Source organism: Monodelphis domestica, chromosome 2 (assembly GCF_027887165.1).
Source record: "Monodelphis domestica isolate mMonDom1 chromosome 2, mMonDom1.pri, whole genome shotgun sequence".
Classification (NCBI taxonomy): domain Eukaryota; kingdom Metazoa; phylum Chordata; class Mammalia; order Didelphimorphia; family Didelphidae; genus Monodelphis; species Monodelphis domestica.
The window spans coordinates 67,089,022-67,111,599 of record NC_077228.1 but is presented as its reverse complement, the minus strand read 5'-3'; the positions used below and the strand labels follow the sequence as shown (position 1 = coordinate 67,111,599).

The 22,578-nt window shown below is 33.4% G+C and overlaps 1 protein-coding gene and 1 long non-coding RNA gene across 10 annotated transcripts in view; one reads left to right on the top strand and one right to left on the bottom strand.

Annotated features, from left to right (window-relative positions):
• Positions 1-14,396, top strand: part of LOC103095025 (uncharacterized) — a 30,235-nt gene extending 15,839 nt beyond the window's left edge. Inside the window, exons 2-3 of the long non-coding RNA XR_461293.3 lie at positions 9,893-10,027; positions 12,832-14,396. This is a non-coding gene — a long non-coding RNA (uncharacterized LOC103095025). The remainder of the gene's footprint in view (positions 1-9,892; positions 10,028-12,831) is intronic.
• Positions 1-22,578, bottom strand: part of DNM3 (dynamin 3) — a 647,411-nt gene that overhangs the window by 191,828 nt on the left and 433,005 nt on the right. For all 9 annotated transcript variants that reach the window (XM_056815556.1, XM_056815550.1, XM_007480786.3 and 6 more), the window contains one exon: positions 11,958-12,067. In XM_056815556.1, coding sequence (XP_056671534.1) covers positions 11,958-12,067 — 110 coding nt within the window. The remainder of the gene's footprint in view (positions 1-11,957; positions 12,068-22,578) is intronic.

Here is a 22,578-nt window from a genome sequence, read left to right as displayed (position 1 = left end):
GCTGAGGCAGGCAGGTTAAACAACTTGTCCAGAGTCAAAGAACTAGTAAATGTCTAAGGACATGTAAACCCAGGTCCTTCTAACAACAAATTCAATGATCTATCTATCATATCACTTTGGTTTCCAAGGAACTCCTAATTTACTGAAATTCAATGATCTTGTTTTAGTTTGTACCATCTCTCTGTAGTGGTGGACATAATCACTTCCTTAAAGTTCTTTCCTTCCTTATCTTTTGTGAACTGCCAGGGCCTGCTTTCTTTTCCTACTTTTATACCTTTTCTTTCTCTTTTGTATTGGTTCATTTCCCTTTATCTATTCCATAAATGTGGCTATTCCCCCAAAATTTCCTTTTATTCCCTTTATTTTTTTGCTTTTCTCTTGAGAGCTTCACTTAGTCCCAGAGTCATAGACATATTCCTGATATGTTCCCTAGTGACATGTTTCTTCTGAACCCTACTCATACATTTAAACTGACCTTTTGGATATTTTGACTTTTTTGGCATCTCAAATTTACTGTGTTTAGAACACCATGCCATCATCTTCATGTGCCCTCATCTCCACCTTAAATTTTTGTTTTTATTATATGAAATACCACCTTTCTCTCAATCACTCGGGTTCAAATTGTGGTGACTTGTTTTAGTACTTCATTTTCAAATCCCATCAGACCAATATTTATCTGTCCACCCTTTAAATCTCATTAGCTCTTTTATATTCCTTATAGTGAATGGGCAATGTGTCATAGTAGCCAGAGAGCCAGTCCTTTAGCCAGGAAGATCTGGGGCTCAAAACATGCTTTTAACCTTAGCTATGTGACTATGGGCAATTTACTTAACCTCTCAGTGATCCAGACAACTTTTTAAGACCAGTAGCTGTAGAGAAGGAGCTGACCAAACCTGGTAAATGTAGTTTCCTCCTATAGTAGTTTCCTAAACCAATAAAATTATAGTTTCAGTCCCTAATCCCACTTCTATAGTTCTTATTTTATTAATTTTATTCCATTGTCTCCTATAATTGCTTGGGTCCTTTTTAAAGTTGGATTTTAAGCTGCTTACAGAAAATACAAAAAATACTTTATAGTCAACCTAAATAGGAAATCTATAAGTAGAAATATAAACCTTGTAATAAAAACAGATACCTAAATAATTGGGAAAATATTAAATGCTCACATGTAGTTCATGCTGATATAATAAACATGACAATATCACCTAAATTAATTTACTTATTTAGTGCCATACCAATCAAACTTCATATTTTTTTTATTTTACATTGAATTTTTCTTTCTATATTTTTGTGTGGCTGTTTTTGGTAATAAATATAATTTCTGATGGCTTATACAGTTTTTATTTTGTTTCCTGCATCTTGAATGAAGCTCTTTAATTAATTTTACTTGACTCTTTAGGGTTTATAGGTGCATCATTATGTCATCTTCAATAAGTTCTTATCAATTATGTTAATTTTGTTGTTCATTGTGGTGGTCAAATTTTTATATGTTTAAAGGGATATGTTGAGGTCTTTCACTGTCATAATTTTCTTGTCTTTTTTTCTTTATTCACTCCAATTTCCCTGTTGAGTTGAACATATTTCTACACCAAACTCTGTTTTACTCTGTTTGATTAGTCCAGATGAAAGTGAGGTTCAGGTGACAAACACTTCCCCCAAGCCTTCAGCATTTGTACAGACTTCTTATAATGGATCCCTATTGTGAGAGATAAGTTCCTCTACTTTTCTTTCCTGCTTTCCCTATATGTCCCTTTATTATACCCCTTAGTTTGTTCTTTCAAGATTATCAGAGCATAAGAAAACCATTCTCAGGTTCTTAGCTTTTTTTGATTATTCCTTTAACCTCTGATATTAAGATTCTCAAAGGACTCTCATCAATTAGAATACAAATAGTTAATCCCTATAAAGTCCTTTCTGATTCCTCTCTAGTCTTTATCACCTTATAATGTTTTTTAAAATATCATAATCATGTTTATATTTCAAAGTTTTTTATTTGTTGTGATCTTCTTTAATTAGAAATTCTTGAAAGTTCTTTAAAGTAAATTATGTGTGTGTGTGTGTGTGTGTGTATGTGTGTGTGTATAAATAAAATATATTTCAGCCCTTATCTCTTCTCCTAAACTCCAGCCTCATACCCTACAAATGCCTATTGGGTATCTCTACCTGAATATGCTTATTCAGTTCAACATAACAAAAATTGAAACTCACTGTCTTTCACTCAAAATTTGTCTCTCTTCCTAACTTCTCTATTCAATACTTGTTAGTATTATATTAATTTTTCATGGATAAAGCATTCTGGGGTGTAGGACTGTATCATTTGCCTTACATTCAATGATCTCTATTCCTGTATAATGCATAACTACATTTATATTTCAAGGTTTTTACTCTGCTGTGATCTTCTCTAATTAAAAAATAAAGAGAGTAGATTCCCAATAAGATCAGGAGTGAAACAAGGATGCCCATTATCACCTCTACTTTTAATATTGTACTAGAAACATTGGAAGTCGCAATTAGAGAAGAAAAAGAAATTGAAGGCATTAAAATAGGCAAGGAGGAGACCAAGTATCGCTTTTTGCCGATGATATGATGGTCTACTTAAAGAATCCTAAAGAATCAACTAAAAGCTAGTGGAAATAATCAACAACTTTAGCAAAGTCGCAGGATACAAAATAAACCCGAATAAGTCATCAGCATTTCTATATATTTCCAACACAGCTCAGCAGCAAGAATTAGAAAGAGAAATCCCATTCAAAATCACCTTAGACAAAATAAAATACTTAGGAATCTATCTCCCGAACCAAACACAGGAATTATATGAACACAACTACAAAACACTCTCCACACAATTAAAACTAGATCTAAACAATTGGAAAAACATTGATTGCTCATGGGTGGGATGAGCTAACATAATAAAAATGACCATCCTACCCAAACTTATCTATCTATTTAGAGCCATACCCATTGAACTACCAAAAAACTATTTTACTGAATTAGAGAAAACCATAACAAAGTTCATTTGGAAGAACAAAGGATCAAGGATATCCAGGGAAATAATGAAAAAAAAATACACAGGAAGGTGGCCTTGCAGTCCCAGATCTCAAACTATATTACAAAGCAGTGGTCATCAAAACAATTTGGTACTGGCTAAGAGATAGAAAGGAGGATCAGTGGAATAGACTTGGTGTAAATGACCTCAGCAAGACAGTATATGACAAACCCAAAGACCCCAGCTTCTGGGACAAAACCCCACTATTTGACAAAAACTGCTGGGAAAATTGGAAGACAGTGTGGGAGAGATTAGGTTTGGATCAACACCTCACACCCTACACCAAGATAAACTCAGAATGGGTGAATGACTTGAACATAAAGAAGGAAACTATAAATAAATTAGGTGAACACAGAATAGTATACATGTCAAACCTTTGGGAAGGGAAAGACTTTAAAACCAAACAAGACATAGAAAGAGTCACAAAATGTAAAATAAACAATTTTGATTACATCAAATTAAAAAGTTTTTGTACAAACAAAACCAACGAAACCAAAATGATAAGGGAAGCAACAAACTGGGAAACAGTTTTCATAACAAAAACCTCTGACAAAGATCTAATTACTCAAATTTATAAAGAGCTAAATCAATTTTACCCAAAATCAAGCCATTCTCCAATTGATAAATGGGCAAGGGACATGAACAGGCAGTTTTCAGCCAAAGAAATCAAAACTATTAATAAACACATGAAAAAGTGCTCTAAATCTCTTATAATCAGAGAGATGCAAATCAAAACAACTCTGAGGTATCACCTCACACCTAGCAGATTGGCTAACATGACAGCAAAGGAAAGTAATGAATGCTGGAGGGAATGTGGCAAAGTCGGGACATTAATTCATTACTGGTGGAGTTGTGAATTGATCCAACAATTCTGGAGGGCAATTTGGAACTATGCCCAAAGAGCGATAAAAGACTGCCTGTCCTTTGATCCAGCCATAGCACTGCTGGGTTTGTACCCCAAAAAGATAATAGGGAAAAAGACCTGTACAAGAATATTCATAGCTGCGCTCTTTGTGGTGGCCAAAAATTGGAAAATGAGGGGATGCCCTTCAATTGGGGAATGGATGAACAAATTGTGGTGTATGTTGGTGATGGAATACTATTGTGCTCAAAGAAATAACAAAGTGGAGGAATTCCATGGAGAGTGGAACAACCTCCAGGAAGTGATGCAGAGCGAAAAGAGCAGAACCAGGAAAACATTGTACACAGCGACTGATACACTGTGGTACAATTGAACATAATGGACTTCTCCATTAGTGACAATACAACATCCCTGAACATTCTGTGGGATCTAGGAGGAAAAAAAACACTATCCACAAGAAGAGGACAAATTGTGGGAGTAAAAACACTGAAGATAAGCAACTGCTTGACTATGGGGGTGGAAGGGACATGAATGAGGAAAGACTCTAAATGAACACCCTAATGAAAATACCAAAACATGGAAATGGGTTAGAATCAAGGACACATGTGATACCCAGTGGAATTTGGCTATGGCAGGGATGTTGGGAGGGGAGGAAGAAAAGAAAATGATCTTTGTTTCCAAGGAATAATGTTTGAAAATGACCAAATAAAATAATGTCTTAAAAAAAAAACAAAAACAAATCCCTACTATAAGTATACTCCTTCCCCCAACCTCCCTTTTCAGCTCACTTTGGTGTTTTGTACAATATTCCTCCATTAAAATTGAATCTTCTTGAAGAAAAAAAAATAAAAGAGAGTAGAAACTATGAAACAGGGGGGAGCTTGGATCTAGTCAAATGCCAGAAACAGAATAAGAATATTGGGATTAAACATTCAATCCTTTAGCACAGGAATCATTCCTCAATAAACCTCTATAAAGGGGATTCAGACTTATTAGCCCACAGGCAAAGAACAAGGACCCAGTGTTATTGGTCTGAGAAGTCTGGGGTACAAAGGGGCCACCCCAATATTTTTACTCTATTTTCCTGCAGATCTGATTTGCGATTTTGTGCAAGGAAAATTACCAAGTATGGTTTCTCCTTATATTCTGTTCACTACTCAGTTTGAAACTCTTGTAACTGTTGGTCAAGCTAGACTGCACTCCTTCCTCCTACTCTACCATCTTAGCTGGTGTGTCCTGCTTGGATATTTACAGGAAAGCTTTTTTTGTAATCATCAATCATTCTCTTCGAGCTTTCACTCCCATTCATAGCTGTATGCCAAGGTCCACCTTATAAACTCTCTCATGATCTAATCCTTTCCCATGGGTTCAATAATCATTTCTATACAGATAATTTTCAAGTTTATATTTTCAGCCCTTATCTCTTCTCCTAAACTCCAGCCTCATGCCCTACAAATGCCTATTGGGTATCTCTACCTGAATATGCTTATTCAGCTCAACATATCAAAAATTGGAACTCACTGTCTTTCACTCAAAATTTGTCTCTCTTCTTAACTTCTCTATTTCTATTTAGGCATGGCCATTCTTGCAGACAACCAGGCTTAAAATTTTGGAGTCATTCTCAGCTCTTATCCTTCCTTTAGTTCCCTATCCAATCAGTTTCCAGCATCTATTGATTTTACCTCCACAACATGTCCTACATTTACTTCTTCATTTCCATTTATATGCCCAACACTCTCTAGATCTGTCATTTGTCATCTCTCACCTAACTATTAGAGGTAACTAGGTGAAATACTAGATATAACCTGGGACTTGGAAGGAAGACCCGAGTTAAAATCCAGCCTCAGAAACTACCTAGATTTGTGATCTTGGATAAGCCATTTAGCACTGGAGAAGCAAATGTCAAACCACTCTAGTATCTTTCCCAAGAAAACTCCATCAACAGAAGTCGATGAGGTCATGAAAATTCAGACATGACTGAAATGAGTCAATAACAACAATAGAAGCAATTTTATTTGCCTACAGACTGGGTTCCCTGGTCTCAGTACCAACCTTCTCCAAAGTATCCTTCTTACAACTGCAATGTCAGTATTCTTAAAGCACACAGTGTATCCTATTTGTCATCTTATTGATTTATTTCTCATTCTTCCTTATTATCTGTAATGTGTAAATTCAGTGTCAGTTCAATGAGCATTTATTAAAAACCTACTCTGTATCAGGCACTGTGCTAAGCACTTTGGCATACAAAGTTAAAAGTGAAATGTGCCCTGGCCTCGAGGAGCTTATGGTATAGTAGTAGAAAAAACATATACAAATAAGACAATAGAAAATTACCTAAATATTTACCAAATAATGACACATAAAATGAAATGGTTTTCATTTAAGTTGAAAATTTTTTATATTAGTGCAGAAATTATCTTGAATTATCTATACTGTCAGGTCAACTAACTCATGATCTAAGATCAAATGAGAAAATGATATACCATTTAGTTGAAATAATTTAACCCTAAACTATTTATTCAAATAACTAATGATCCAAAATGGGAAATGTGTCTAGATTTTTAAGCAATATGAATGAACAACTACAATCTGGAGACCAAAAGCGTTTCCTCAAATGTTTTAGTCTTCAACCATATGACTTTGCCAATGGTAAGGGATAACTACTAAAGGCAGGGGTCAGAGTATAGCTGGGTGTCACTTAACTCCTACTGCATAGCTTTGACCATTCAACTGCCTTGGAACCAGTATGTATTATTGATTATAAGACAGAAGGTAAGGGTTTAAAAAATATGTCAGAATATAAATGTGTACTATAAATGGGCTAGGATGACCAAAAAACTAGTTTAAAGAAAGCTTTGAAAGATATTCTTTATGCAAAGTTGCTCAAAATAAGCTTTTCTATATCAAGGATAATGGAATCACTAGGCTTGAGTCCTAACAATATAGAAAAAAAATGTGTTCATAAAAGAAGCAGACATGTCATTAAAATTTTTAAAAAGGTACTTGGAGGAAAAAGGAAAGCAGTTTGGAATATAGAATATTCGAAAATAATGGAAGTTTATGAGTAGTTTTTCCTCAAACAAAAGACTGGGAATAAGGGAGGCAAAAATAGATTCACAGAAAGTCTGACTGGAGACTTAATTAAGTATTTCATTTTAAGGACAAAAGAAGACAAAAATGTTTAAAAATGTCAATATATGTATAACAATTTTCTTTATCAGTGACAGTGAAGCCACCACATTTAAAATCCATTATTTCAATCTTCAATGAATTACACAGAAATGTTAAGATGGCACAGAAACAAAGTTTGTAAAAACTGTCAGATAGAAACCAAGTGTGGGCAGAGGAGATTCATTCTAGGGGCAACACAATTTTAAGGGTATTTAAGAATTAATTCCGAAAATATTCCCCAAAGAGATGTCAAGGATGTTATAATTAAAAAGATAATTCAGAGGACATCAATAATCACTAGTCAATATGGCTCCTTTCTTATCCCTATAAAATATGAGAATATTTCAATACTCTATTAACTTTAGAGGTATAGACATATCTTAAAAGTTATACTCTTCTCACTTCTAGATCATTATTAAGAAATGATTAAAATGCTTCTCAATTATATGTAGAATCTTAACAGACAGATTGGGTTCTCTTCTTATTCTTTTTTAGTCTAAATTATTCTGTTTACACTAAGAAGATCATCATTTTTTCAAAGACAAACAGATCTTTTCTTAGAATATTTCTAAATGTTGATGTATACTTAAGTATAGTAACTTCACAGCACTACAGATTTTAAAAATGGGAGTAATGTGTGTTATGGCTGGGAATGTAGGTTGAGGCAAAATGATGAAGGGCTTTGAATACCAAACAGAAGATTTTATATTTGATCATGGAGGAAAGAGGGAGCTAATGGAATTTATCAAAAGGGAGGGCAACATTGTTAAAAATATGCTAGTTCCATTCTTTATTTAGCTTAAAGAACTACTATGATTACTTTAGGTAGGAACTACTATGCTGTCTTAACAGTTTTTCTTTTATCTTCCAGTCCTTTTTATATGCTGAAAACAAATTTATCTTTCTGAAGTAAAGCTTTAGCTGTCATCCACTTGCTCAATATTCTTCAATATCTCCAACCTACATCCCAAACCACATTTATCTGATCAGATTTTCAGATGATGTGAAACAGGGAATGACATATAAAATGCAGAGTAAAAGTTAGAATCTAAAAAAAAAATTAGCATTGTCAACAAAAATTACTGAAATGCAATAAATTATAGTTTAATAGGAATAAATGCAACCTTTCACTTTTGTTTAAAAGATAGGCAGTATGGTGGTTATATAGCAGTTTCTGTGAAAATAAAACTATCTGAGATTTTATATAAATCAACATTATGATATGGTACCCAAAAATAAACAAAAAAGGATATTGGAATTTTAGATTTCATTAATAGAGATAAAGTATCCATAATAAAGAAGGGGTTACACTATGGCATTTTAAAATGGTCAGATTAGAAGTAGAGAATTGTGCTTAGTTGGAGTGTTATATTTGGGAAGGACATTAAAAAATTCAATGGTTCCAAAGAAAATATGGGTGATGGACTCACTAAAGGCTGAGGAAACCAGAATGATGAAAGAACTAGAGACTATAAAATGTGTCAGTTGGAGAAACCAAGAATATTTAACACATAGAAGAGAAAAATCCTAAAAATTAATATCATCATTGAGTCAAGTACTTTGGAGGGATGTCACATGGAATGGGAATCAGACTTCTTTAGCTTGACTCTAAAAGGAAGAATCATGGGTGGTAGTTACAGAGAAACAGACTTTAGTTCAATATAAGGAAATTTTTTGGAGAAATTAGAACTATCCACAAGTGGAATCAGAGACTTTGACACATAAAGAATTAGTTCCTCTTACTGGAGGTCTTCAAGCAGAAGGTATATGATAACTTGCAAAGGATAGGTTGTAAGAATTAAATAGGAGTCCTTTTTAGGCACATATTGAACTAGATGACTTTTGAGGTCATTTTTAACTTTGAGACTATGAAGTTGTTGATGGGCTTTCCAATTGCACCACCTCATTGCTTTAGATGATCATGTTCTCTCTTACTCAAAAGGGGGGTGGGAGGTTTTGTCCTTTCTTTACCAGTTCATGGTAAGATGCAGCTGAAAACTTTCAAGAAGTATTTCTTAACTAACCTGATCATATTCTCATCATTTCTTTGTTTTTTCCTCCATCAGAATATTGGAATTGTGTCAAACTATATGACAGTGTATGTATTTGCAAACTGTTTTACAATTGTTTCCTAAATATTACAGATATGGAAAGTTCATCTTCCTAATTTGACTGCATACCCTTTATGGTATAATATATATATTTCATATATATTTCATAGCACACAAACCCAATGCTGTGCTCAAAAATGCTTTTTAATGGACACATTTTATAGAGGACATGGGAATTGATTTCAAGTTTGATAGGATATTACCTTTTTTGCCAGTATTATTATTAAATTTGCTGTATTTATCCAAAGGATTTACAATTTCATCAGAGTTCTCACTAAGCAAACAAGAGAATGTATATGTTTTGTAGAAAAGTATGAATAGAATTCATTACTTCATCATATATTATCCAATATTGAAACTTCATGTTTGTATGTGAATAGGAATTTACAAAGTGCTTTCCCCATAGCCTTGTATGTAGAGTGTAAGGATTATTATACCTGTTTTACAAAGTAAGTAATTAGTAAGTAATTACAGCTATGGTCACCCAGTTACTAAGTGTCAGAGCCAAGATTCGAGGTCAAGTCACCTAATCACTCTTTCAAGGCCAGGACTATACATTACATCACACTACCTTTTGAGATCTTGAAGATCTAGGATGAACTTCTAGCATATGTAATTAAGCTATATTTATGCATCAAATGGAATAGAGATATATCAATAGACCAATGCAGTTCTGATACATATTTTCATCATATTCTACAGGAAGGACTTTATTTCTTTAAAGCATATCAGAATCTTGGGGGAAAGGAGGCTGGATTCCATATGCATCTTCAGATCATTTTACAGATGAGGAATGGAGGCAAACAGGATTGTGACTTTTCTAGGATCACACAGCTTGTAAGTATTTGAAGACCTCAAGAAGATGAGTCTTCCTGTCTTCAGGCTCAGCACTCTATCTACTGAGCTACTTAACTGAGATTATATATGGCTAGAAGGTACCTTTTTTAAAAAAGTCCAAATTCCTAGTTTCACACCTATTTTAAACTTTCCATCTCACCTTTTTATTTTTTTATTAATTTCATGTTATTTAAATGAACAACATTATTGTAAACTCATAATGAACTTCATTGTATATATGAAACTACTGTCCGGAAGGACATAACCTTGATTATCACTTCAAGTCAAACTTCACCTGAATGAACTAGTGAGAGAGGAGGGACTTGCCTTTCTTTGTTTATCTGTCCTTTAACTCAGCTCAGAGAAATGGGCTTAGAGATATTTATTTTGGTTTTGTGATTAGTTCTCAGTTATAGGTGCTGGGAGTGATCCCTACATACCCGGGAGTTCAAGTAGGGCTGATATTGTTGCCAAGACTGCAGGTGGAACAATATATAGCTTACTAGTCTGGCAGGGAAACACTGTGAAGCTAGGGCACTTAGGACTTGAACTTGAGTTAGTCTTTTGACCTGGAACTTTAGACTCTTTGAGCTAAACTGTGAACCTTATTCCCCAGCCCCTCTTCCAAAACTGAGGTGGTACAAGGGGGCCAGGCGATTGTGCCTCACAAATTTGGGGCAATAATTTTGTATATTTCTGATCCTATCTTTGGGAGTAAATATTCTCTTTATAAAAGCTCCATTCTAACATATACAATGTAAGTGAAAAAGTTTTCAAGAACTGTGAAGTGCTGTACCAATGGAAACATTATTATAATCATTTATTAGGATTCCAGTTATAATATATCTGGATAGATATTACTGAAATGGCCATTTTTGACACCTGCAATTTAATAGATGAAACAAAGGCATTATGAATAACAATCAAGATAATAGTGATACATTTATATATTCATATATAAAGTTATATATTTAAATATGTTTTATGTATTTCTTTATTATGCATTACATATTATAATATATTATATAATTATATACTATTATAAAATTAACTATATTATTATACCATTATACATTAAATGTATATCATAATTATAAATTTATATAAATAAAATTTATATTGACCATAATTATATATTTATAACCTTCTTTCATTCTTAAAAAAAAACAAACTTAACTTCCATCTTAGAATCAAAACTGTGTTGGTTCCAAGGCAGAAGATTGGTAATGGCAAGGCAATGAGAGTTAAGTGACTTTTTCAGGGTCACATAGCAAGGAAGTGTCTGAAGTCAAATTTGAACCAAGGATCGCCTGTCTCTAGATCTAGATGTTAACCAACTGAGCCACCATTCTATTCTGATTCTTAAAATGAATTTTTGTTATAAGTAGTAGTAGTATTATCCTTGTTTTAAGTAATTTTTATAATATATATATATTCTTTTTTTTTTTACAGTTAGTAACTTGCAAAGACAGAATGCAAGCCCAACTCTTCTGACTATTAAGCTAGTTCTTTTTAAATTTTTGCCTTGCCTTTTCATTGACAGCACATAAATTCTAAGTTCAAGTAGAGGAAACCTTTTATGTAAAGTGGCTCTCCCTTGAGGGCAGGAGAAAAATAAGATGACATATAGAGTTAACTCTTATGCTACCCTACTACCACCTTATACAGTAGAAAGGATGTAAAAATAAAATGGATGAAAACAGAAACCTCAAAAGTCCACCAATTTAGAATTAGAAAAATGGGGGAGAGAGGGAAAGTGAAGGAGAAAGAGAAAGAGAAGAGAGAGAGAGAGAGAGAGAGAGAGAGAGAGAGAGAGAGAGAGAGAGAGAGAGAGAGAGAGAGAGAGAGTGAGAGAGAGAGAGAGAAAGTTTTTGAATCTCATATAGCTTTAGCAAAATCCACAAAAGAAGAAACTCCTTTATTTTCTTACCTTTGTTCTGTGTTAAAAAGTGCAAAGATATGCTTGCTAGACATAAAGCTCTTTTCCACATCTCGAACTTTCAGGTTGTCCAAGGGAAGCATGTATTTCTTTTCTTTTTCCTATTGAAAAAAAACACAAGGAAAAAATTTGTTCAATAAAATTTGTTTGAATATGCCAACAGCAACATATCCCCAGAGTTACTTGATTATATTACCTTGATATCTAAGCACAGCTACTAAGGAATAAAGAAATACTTGAGATAGAAATTTAATGATCCTTGACACGTGGCTTGGAAGGACAGGGAGAGGGGAAGTTGGGATTTGGGGATGAAAAAACACATGGCCTTCCATCCTTTTCCCCTTTTAGTGGGTCCCCTCAGATGTTTTAAAATGTTAGTTTGATATTAAGAATTTAACCATCTGTTAATATTTAAAAGAAATGTTCTGGTCCTAATTCAGTGAGAAACACCAGATGGGTTTCATTTCAAATTTTATTTGCAGCATAAGCAGTTTTGATAGCCAGTGCTGGCAATGACTGGAAACTCGAGGACAACAGTATATGGTACCCCCTGTATCCTCGGATACAGTTTTCCTTTAGGTGGGTCAAAAATGAAATGTGAGCCTAGTGTATTATTTGTGAAAAATGGCTGACATATTTAGAAAAATAGAACCCAGTATGAATATACTGAAGCTAACTAGAATCAATTCGCTTTTGAATAAATCATTCTTGGGAATTTGGGGAGGAGAATGCACAATGGAGATGTACTTTGCCAGTGCTATAAAGTTGGTTTTATAAAATGTAATGATAGTTGGTAAGGCTTTTAAACAATTTAATTAAAAATTTTAATTAACAAAAATCTACCCCAAAATTTATCACCCTCCAGGGGAAAAAAGAAAATCCTTGTCATAAATATGAATATTCAAGCAGTCAAATTCCTGGATTGACTAGGACATTTTTTCTCCAGTCTGCACCCTGAGCTCATCATTCCTTTTTCAAGAGATGGACAACATGCTACATCATGGATCTTCTGAAAATATGATTTGTCATTATGTTGAGCAGAGTTCTTGGGTCTTCCTAAGTTCTTTGCCTTCACAATGTTATTGTTCCCATAGAAACTATTCTGGAACAATTCACTTCTCTGCATCATTTCATACAAGTTTTTTTAGGTTCCTCTGAAAGTATCTCTTTTATCATTATTTCCAGTTTATATAACATAATTTGTTTAGCCTTTACATAACTTATAAGTACTTCTTTATTTTCTAGTCTTAATCACCATAAAAAATTGGCTATTATAAATATTTTTGTCAATATGGGTCCTTTTCTTATTTCCTTGATGCTTTGGGGATACTGGCCCAACTTCTGGGTACTAATGGGTCAAATCATATGCACAGATAAATATTTTTTAGGGAACATATCCAAATTGCTTTCTAAATTGCCATCAAAATTCACAATCCACCAATAGTATATCAATAAGCCTGTTTTCCCATAATCCCTTTGATATTTGTAATTTTTTAAACTTTTCCCATCTAAAATAATTTTTCAAAAATTTTAGTCATTTGAAGCATTTTATTCACACACATAAAGGAAGCTTGTTTTTTATTAGAAAACTGTAAATTCGTATTCCATAATGATAATTTATAAATTCAAGAATGACTTCACCTATAAATTTGAACCAGTTCCTCAAATAGCTTGAAAAGGAGATCCTAAGAGAAATTTGCTGCAAGGACTTTTTCCTAGAAGGGAAGTTTTAGCTGCATTGATTTTGTTTGTTTAAAAATTTAAAATATTGTATAATTGATATTATACATTTCATATTCTTTTATACTTTTAATTCCTTCTTTGGTGATAAAGTCTTCCCCATCCATGGATCTGAAAGTAATTAATTATTCTTTGATCCTCTAATCTGTTTGTGATGTTACCGTTTATGTCTAAGTATTATATCCATTTAGAACTCATCTTGGCATGTAGTATGAGCAATAAAAAACTTACAAAAATTTCCTTTGGAGTATTATTAGCTCAGATTCATAGCTACCATAAATGCTGATCCATACCTGCTTTAGAGAAACAAGGTAAGAGCTAAATATTCATCATAGGAAATCTGTTCCATTTTGGATTGACCTTTGATGAATCAAAAGCATTGGAGACAATTTGGGATATTATCCAATTCAGACCCTTGGGCACAATGAGGCAAAATTTGTGGATGACACCCCCCCCCTCCCCATTATAAATCTTCTAGCAGGAGGATTTCTATATTGGCATCTATCCTTTACACTAATTTAGAAGAACTTGGCTACCACTTCTACCAAACCAATGATAATACCTATTATTTTATCCCACATTGAATTCTTTTCACATATATTATCTGTGGATATAACATGAATTTCTATACTATCCATTAATATCTATCATGTTAATGCAAGTACATCATAGAATAAACATATGCCTTGTTCTGAAAACTGCTAAACTCAATATGTTTTATTTTGTTTTATTTTGTTATACTATTGGACTGGGAATCTCTGAGGAGTATTAATTACAAGCCAACAAATATTTTTAGTAACTAGTTTGTTGAAGGAGGTACAAAATAAAAAATAAAATAGTCCCTACTCTCAAGATTGATTATAAGATTTATAGCCATATTGGCCTGGGAACCAGATAGAGTGAATTAAAGTTCTAGAGTGGGTCACTAAGGGCAACTTCAGATATGAAAAAACCTACTAATAAAGGAGGAAGCTAGGAAAAGCTAAAACAAAGGGAAAGGAAAGAAGAGAAACCAAAGTATATAATACATCATGTTGTAAATAGACTAGTCAAAATGTGGCTGGAAAAGGTGATGAAAGACCTAGGGGAAAAGCCAGCAGACAAGAAACCAAAAATTAACCAGGAGTGTATGAAGATCAGGTTATTATGGGGAAGGCAGGATGTTGGTGACAAAGATTAAATGATATCTAGAGTTTCTTTTTGTATATAGTCAAAATCAAAAGATTTTTTTCAATTTAAAGGAACCCTGGAACCTTCTAATCTCATGAAAGGTCCCATTAGACCACAGTCAAGAAGTGATCCTAAACCCTTTGTTTGAAGACCTTCTTCCTGAGGAAGACCATTCTACTTTTAGTTAGCTCAAGGATGAGGGTATCCCTGTTCTCCCACTATCAAGTTTAAATTAATATCTTTACAATTTCCATCCATTCTCCCTAGTTCCTCACTCTAAGGTCCAACAGAACAAGTCTGATCCTCATGTCACCTCAATCCCCACCCAGCTGCACTCACTTTAGATTTCTTTTGCTTCTTTACTATGTCCCTAATATACTCATCATTGAGAAATCTCACACAAATCTAGGCAATCAGCCAAGTTACTTAAACCTCATCAGTACCTCTATTTTTTTTCTGACTAGGAGATGGAGCCATAAATTCCTTTATTTAAGGGGAGGGAACAGGATAGACCCAGTCATCTCCTCATTTCCAACCTTTTTGAAGTACTTTTCACTCATTTTTTACTTCCTTGGCTTGTCCACAACGTCTATGTCCCTAAACTGGGAATCTTTGTCCTGTGCCATCCCTCTTTATTTTTCAATTTTCTTTTGTGTTTTGCCTTTCCCCATTAGAACAAAAGCTCCTTAAAGGCAGGGATTATCTTTTTTATCTACACTGCTTTAGGACAGTGTCTGGCATATAGTAGGGGCTTGATAAATGTTTATTGTCTATTACTGACTCTTCAAAAGATAGCACTTCAAAAACTTGAAGAAAGTAATCATGTGTCTTTCAAGTCTTCTCTTACATGGTTTAATAGTCAGTCCTGAGTTTGCATTCTAAAAACTTTCACCATTCTGGTTTACCTTCTTCTTGATATTTTTTAGCTTATCAGTGTCCTTCCCAAAACATGTCATCAAAAGCTGAAAACAGATTTCCAAAGGGGTAAGTCTAGGCCAGAGTACATTGAGACTATCACAATCTTATTCCTAAAAGATACGCCTCTCTTAATACTGCTCAAATTCACATTTTTCACAGTTCTATCATACTACTGACTAAATTTAAGTTTGAAGTCCATTACAGAGAGTTCAGGTACTCCACTCATGTCTCTCTCTTCTGTATTAAAAGATATTATCCAACTGGGTATTGAAAATTAGACAAAAAATCTTAATAACCTGACATAGTTATAGCTACCCATCTTCCTATACTAACAACTTGTGAATTTCATATAGCATATGGATTCCATGTGAATATTCTCCAGGGAATGATGCTAGCTTTGTTTCTTCTCATTTCTAAATAAAGCAGGGAAAGCATATCAACAACTGAAGAGAACTTGCTGAAATGCTTAAAAATATGGAAAGAGGCTAGTGATGCAATCCTTCATTTTCTAACACCGTGTTTGGAGGGAGAACCTGCTTGGTGATCATGGTCATGAACCTGGCAGAGAATAACCTCCCAGAAGAGAAAGAATGGGAAGATAAAACTTTAAAAAAAATATGTTTATGTATGAACAGGCAACTTTTTTTTTGCAGTAAAATCATCCTTTTTATACAGTCACAAATATTATTTTAACAAACATAGAACTATCTGTATAGAAGAACACACAAGAAATAGATCATTTAAATAGCATATGGACTCCGAATCCAAAATGTCTATCCATACTTACATGGCTATTTCAGAACAAAATATTAAGAGGTAAAAGCCTAAAGTGAATGAAAATTTATCCATTTCATAATCAAATAAAATTGTTTGGGACCCCACAAATGTTCTACAATTGGCGTTTTTGAATGCCCTAAATTTAAGCAGCTGGAATTATTTTTTTAATGTACTATCCTATTCAAATGTTTGAAATGATGGATTTGCCTTTTAATGGGAAATCTGCATTTCATTGTAAAGACAGAACAAAATGTTCTTGGCTCATTCTCCTAAGAGGCAGTCTTCTTTTTGTACTGTACATTTAGCATATAGCTAAGACAATCAAGATTGTTTCTTTTAGGGAAGAATTACTAGAAACACAGAGGAACATAAAAAACAGCCATTATTTTAAAAGTACTGAGTGCCATTGTATTTACATTTTGGAAGAGCATTTATTAAATGAATAATGAAAATATATTTATTGAATTGCTGCTGTTAATAAAAGGAAAGCAAAGTCATTAAAGTTCACATGAATAAGTAGTAACGGATTAATTAAAATATATAATAAGTATCTTTCAGCTAGAATTTTCTGCCATTCTCTCAAGATCAATAGGTTATCATTTAACCCTCTAATTCATCTGATTACCCACAATCCTTCTCAAACCATCTCCCATTTTTGATTCCCTTCCTTTTTCAGTGAAGTTTGTATTCCTGCAGTTACTTAAACTAGGAAACTCATCACTCAATAAGCCATAATTAAGTCTTCATAATGTGGTAGACACTGTGCTAAGTACTGTGAGGGAGAAAAATAACATTCTGTGCTCTCAAGGAGCATATATTCTTTCATTTAAAAATGTTATTTTGATTATCATATAACACACTTCCATACTGGTCATTGTTATAAGAGCATAACCTTATATAACCAAGCCCCCCAAATAAAACCATAAATACACTAAAGTGAAAGATGGTGTGCTTTGATCCACATCCATCTGATTCCAACAGTTCTTTCTCTGGAGGTGGAGAGCATTCCTTGTCATTAGCCTAACAGAATTGTCCCATATCATTGTATTGCTGAGTCTAATTTTCACAGTTGATCATTGTACATTATTACCGTAACTATCTACAATATTCTTCTGGTTCTTTTTCATTCTTCATCATTTCATGTAGATATTTCCAGCTTTTTCTGAAATCATCCTGTTCATTATTTCTTATAGCACAATATTATTCCATCACCAACATGTACCATAATTTGTTCAGCCAGCCCCCAATGGATGGACATCCCCTCAATTTCCAACTTTTTGCCACCATAAAAAGAGCTTCTATATGTAGTTTTGCACAAGTCTGTTCTTTCCCCTTTTTATTATCAAGAAGCATATATTCTAATGAGGACAATACATGAAGAGTTAGGCATATAGATGCGCTGGAGAGGGTAGATGAGAGATACCATGGAAGGGGAAGGCACTTATGGCTAGGATAAGTAGGAAAGGCCTCCTGTGTCCAGTGTGAAATTTGAGAGGCACCTTGAAGAAAGCTAGGGAAATGAAGAGGCAGAAGGGAGGCTTAAGAGAGCATTAGTGCAAAGGCACATAGATAGGAAATGAAGTGTTATGTACTTTGGCTGGATCTAAGAAAATTCAGGAAGAAGAATAAGAATGTCCAATAATGCTAAAGAAAGTTTTTAGAGAATTTTAACTTTTTAATAGGTTGGAGAAAGTTTGTGGATGATTTTAACAGTTAAACAGAGTTTATTATTTATCTTAAAGACAATCTTAAAGACAAGAGTTGGTTGAATAGGGAAAACAGATCTGCACTTAAGGAAAATGGCTCTGGAAGCAATATTTAGTGTAGAATGGAGTAGTGAGACACTTTTGAGGCAGGAAGATTTATTGGGAGGTTATTGAAATAATAGAAGATAGAGATGAAAATAGCCTTAAATATGGGAGTAATCGTGTGAGAGAAAAGAAGTTATAAGATGCAAAAGAGGTTTGAAGGTAGAAATGATTAGATTTTTTAGTTGTATATGTGGGGTGAGATAGAGCAAGGAATACAAGATACCAAGATTATAAACTGAGACATGGGACTGATGATGTGCTCTCAGTAGTAATAAGGAAGTTTGGATAAGGGAGTTTTGGGGGAAACGATAATGAGTTGAATTTTGGATATGTTGAGTTTAAGATGGCTCAAGGTAGGACATGCAGTTTAAATATTTAATGGGTAATTGATGTGGGAATGAAGATCAGAGAAGGCATTGAGGAATAATAGATATATATTCTATAATAATAATAGTTATGATAATATATATAGATATTAAAATAATCTGGAGAAAGTTACTATTTATGAGAACTGAAGTTAATAAAAGAGAGTAGAGGAGAAAAGAAGGTTAGGGAAAATTTCTTGAGGAACACTCAGTTAGGCATGATATGAATGAGCCATACAAGGATTCTGAGAAAGAAGAGTCAAAAAAGATTTGGAGTTGAACAAGGAGAAAATAATGTCATGACAAGCCAGAGAAAAGAATATCCAGGAGGAGATGGAGGTGAAAAGTATTAAATGTAGCAGCTATGTGGAGAAGGATTAGGATGGAAAAAAGACATCATATATTAGCAATTAAGAGATAATTGCTACCTTTGAAAAGAGTAAGAACAGCTCAATTATGAAGTGAAAAAACCAGAGTATTCTCTCTACTATGCCATATTGAAGGAATAGATGAATCAATCAATAAAGTATTCAGGACCTACTACTGAAGGTACTGTGATAGGCAATGGGGAAAAAATACAAATAAAATAGTTCTTGACTTCAAGGAATTTAAATCCAAATAGAAGCATAATATATCAAGAGGAGTGGGAACTAAAACAAAGAATAGGCATTTAGGGTCTCAAAGTTATTGTAAGTGGATTTAAAGGAGAGTCCACTTTAACATTCTATTTCAATAATTTGCACACTATTGAATCTATTACTGTTCTCAAAGCAAGAGTAAGAGGAAAAATGGCAAGATACTCACACTGAATAGGCCTTCCAATTTACATAGTATCAATTCTAAAATGGAAGATAAGGGTTTTTTTTTAAAAAAGAAGTATATTAAATAACAGGTGAAGAATTTAGACTTAATATAAGAATATCTGTTTTTGACAAAGGGCTAATGATGAAAATTTGTAATGTGTGAAATTCTCTGCTCTAAATGAATATGTTTCTTGAAGCTGTACCATTCTTTCACATGCAAAGAGAATATGAGATAATGTCACAAGTAGTTTATAAGTTGGAATAAATAAACAATGGGATAAAATATATAATGTTTCACATATTATGAGCTCACTGACAGATTATAACGAATATTCTATATCTTTAAAAAGTGGGCAATTATAAGATTAAAAGTAGGAAACTGGTGACAATTTTACAAGTTTTTCTGATAATATCCTTCTTTCTCCAATATATAGAAAAGTGAACCAAATTTATAAGAATATGAGCCATTCCCCAATTGATAAATATTCAAAGTTATCAGTTGTCCTATGAAAGAAGTGCTCTAAATCTCTTTTGATTAGAAAAATGAAAATCAAAACAACTCTTTGGTACCACCTCCCATTTATCATATTGGTTAATATAACAGAAAAGGAAAATGACAAATGCTGAAGAGGATGTGGAAAAATTGGGACATTAATGTACTGTTAATACAACAGTGAAATGATCCAACCATTCTGGAGAGTATTTTAGAATAATCCCAAAGAATTATCAAACTGTGCATTGATCCAGCAATAGCACTACTAGGGTTATATTCCAAAGGGATCACAGAATAAAGAAAAAGGATCTATATGCACAAAAATATTTATAGCAACTCTTTTAGTGGTAGCAAAGAATTGGAAATTGAAGAGATGCACATCAGTTGTTGAATGGCTGAAGAAGTTATGCAATATGATTTTGATAGAATACGATTCTGTGCTATGAGAAACGAGGAGAAAGATGATTTCAGAAAAAACCTAGGAATACATATGAATTAATGCAAAAATGAGCAGAACTAGCAGAACACTGTACATAATAACAGCAAGATAATATAATACTCTACTGTGAAGACTTGGCAATTCTGATCAATACAACTATCCAAGACAATTCTGAAGGATTTATGAAGAAAAATACTACCTACCTCGAGAGAAAGAATTGGTGGAGTCTAAATGCAGATTGAAGCATGCTTTTATAAATTTCTTTTCTTTTTCTTTTTTTTGGGAGAGGGATTCTGTTTTCTTTTTCAACATAACTAATATGAAAATATGTTTTATATGACTTCACATGTATAATTGATATCAAATTGCTTGCCTTTACAAGTAGAGGGGAGGGGAAGGAGGAAGAGAATTTGGAACTTGAAATTTTAAAGAACAAATGTCAGAATTACTTATATGTAAATGAGAAATTTTTTATAAAGGAAATAAAAAGAAATTGGAGGAAATGGGCAATTAATGACTCTTCAGTATGACATTTTCCCCCTATACCTTAACAGACTCTCTTTTTCTGCCTCATACTTCTTGAGTTATAACCTTCAATCTGAACCACTTGAGAGCAAAATCTCTTAGCTCATTATTGAAATCTTGGGTGTCCAAATCATATTAGGTTATCAACAATTAATTATTCAATCCTTTACTTGGTGACACTATTTTGTGTCTATATTGATTTAAATCATTCAATATACATTTATTATGTTCCTACAGTTTGCAAGAACCAATAGACTAGTTGCTGAAAGACAGAAAGATAAATCCCTTTGTATGGTACATTAGTTGAAAAAGAGTAAAATTTCATAACCATAATAATTAGGGTGATGAAAAACATAAAAGCCGTTTCTAATAAAAAGAAATAGCAAATACAAGAAATAACAATCAAGTGTCAAGCCCCTATTTGTTTCAGTCTTATTTCTTTAAAAGTCAAATTAAGGTGATCTCTAAGTTATTCAATTCTAAGACCATTTAAATAATAAATTTATGGTACTCTCTTCAAGTACCACAGGAGTTCAAAGACAAGTCCAATCGCTGTGCTCAAGTAAGAACTGAAAGTATCATGGAAGAAATTATACTTGAAATGAATGAGTAAAATGAGTGGAAGGATAAGAAAAAAAGAATTATAGTTTGGGGAAATAATATGAACCTAGCAGGTGGTGTAGAGGAATAAAAATTAGATTTGTTTTCTAGCTGTTTCATTTTTGCATATACTGTCTAAACATATAAATAATGAGTTATTTGAGAGTGAACATTATGACCTTGAATTCTTTGGTACCCCCAGTAGTGTTATTATAACACTGCTAGGCATATGATAAATAAACAAAAATAGTTTTCGGAAATCAAATGTTCACATTCATTATATAATTATTGAAATATCCTTTAAAACAAGGAAATTCTAAGTAGCTCTTAAAACATGAGTATTAGAATAAAGGACTATCAACTCCACATAAAATATGATAATCTTTATTATTAATATCATATAAATTGTGCATTTTTAATGTATTCTGCTCATTTTCCTTTTTGGGATATACTCAATAAAATGGAACAAGCAATAGAAACCCCAGAGGGGAAGGAAACCTCCCCCATCCCACTCTCTAATTCCCTGATTTAATAAGGCCTGTGCTTTATTTAAGAGGAGAAATGGTCATCTGTTAACCAGCTGGTTACCAGTAAATATTGACTTCTATGTTTTTCCTAGTCACTAAAGGAACTTTCAGATCAGACTCTAGCACTGGTAACTCCAAGAGAAACCCACAAATATTAAGATGGTCAAAAGAATTCTCAGAGTAGGGGGCAGCTAGGTGCCTCAATGCATTGAGAGCCAGGCCTAGGGACAGGAGTTCATATCTGGCCTCAAATTTTTCTTCCCACTTTTATAAAAGTGATTTTCCTAAGCTGTAGGTCAGACCAGGCCATCTCCCTATGTAATAAACAACATTGTCTCTCTATTGTCTCTGAGATCAAATATAAATTCCTCTGTTTGGCACTTGAAGCCCTTCACAGACTTGCCCCACTTAACATTTCCAACTTTATTATAGATCAGGGCTCCC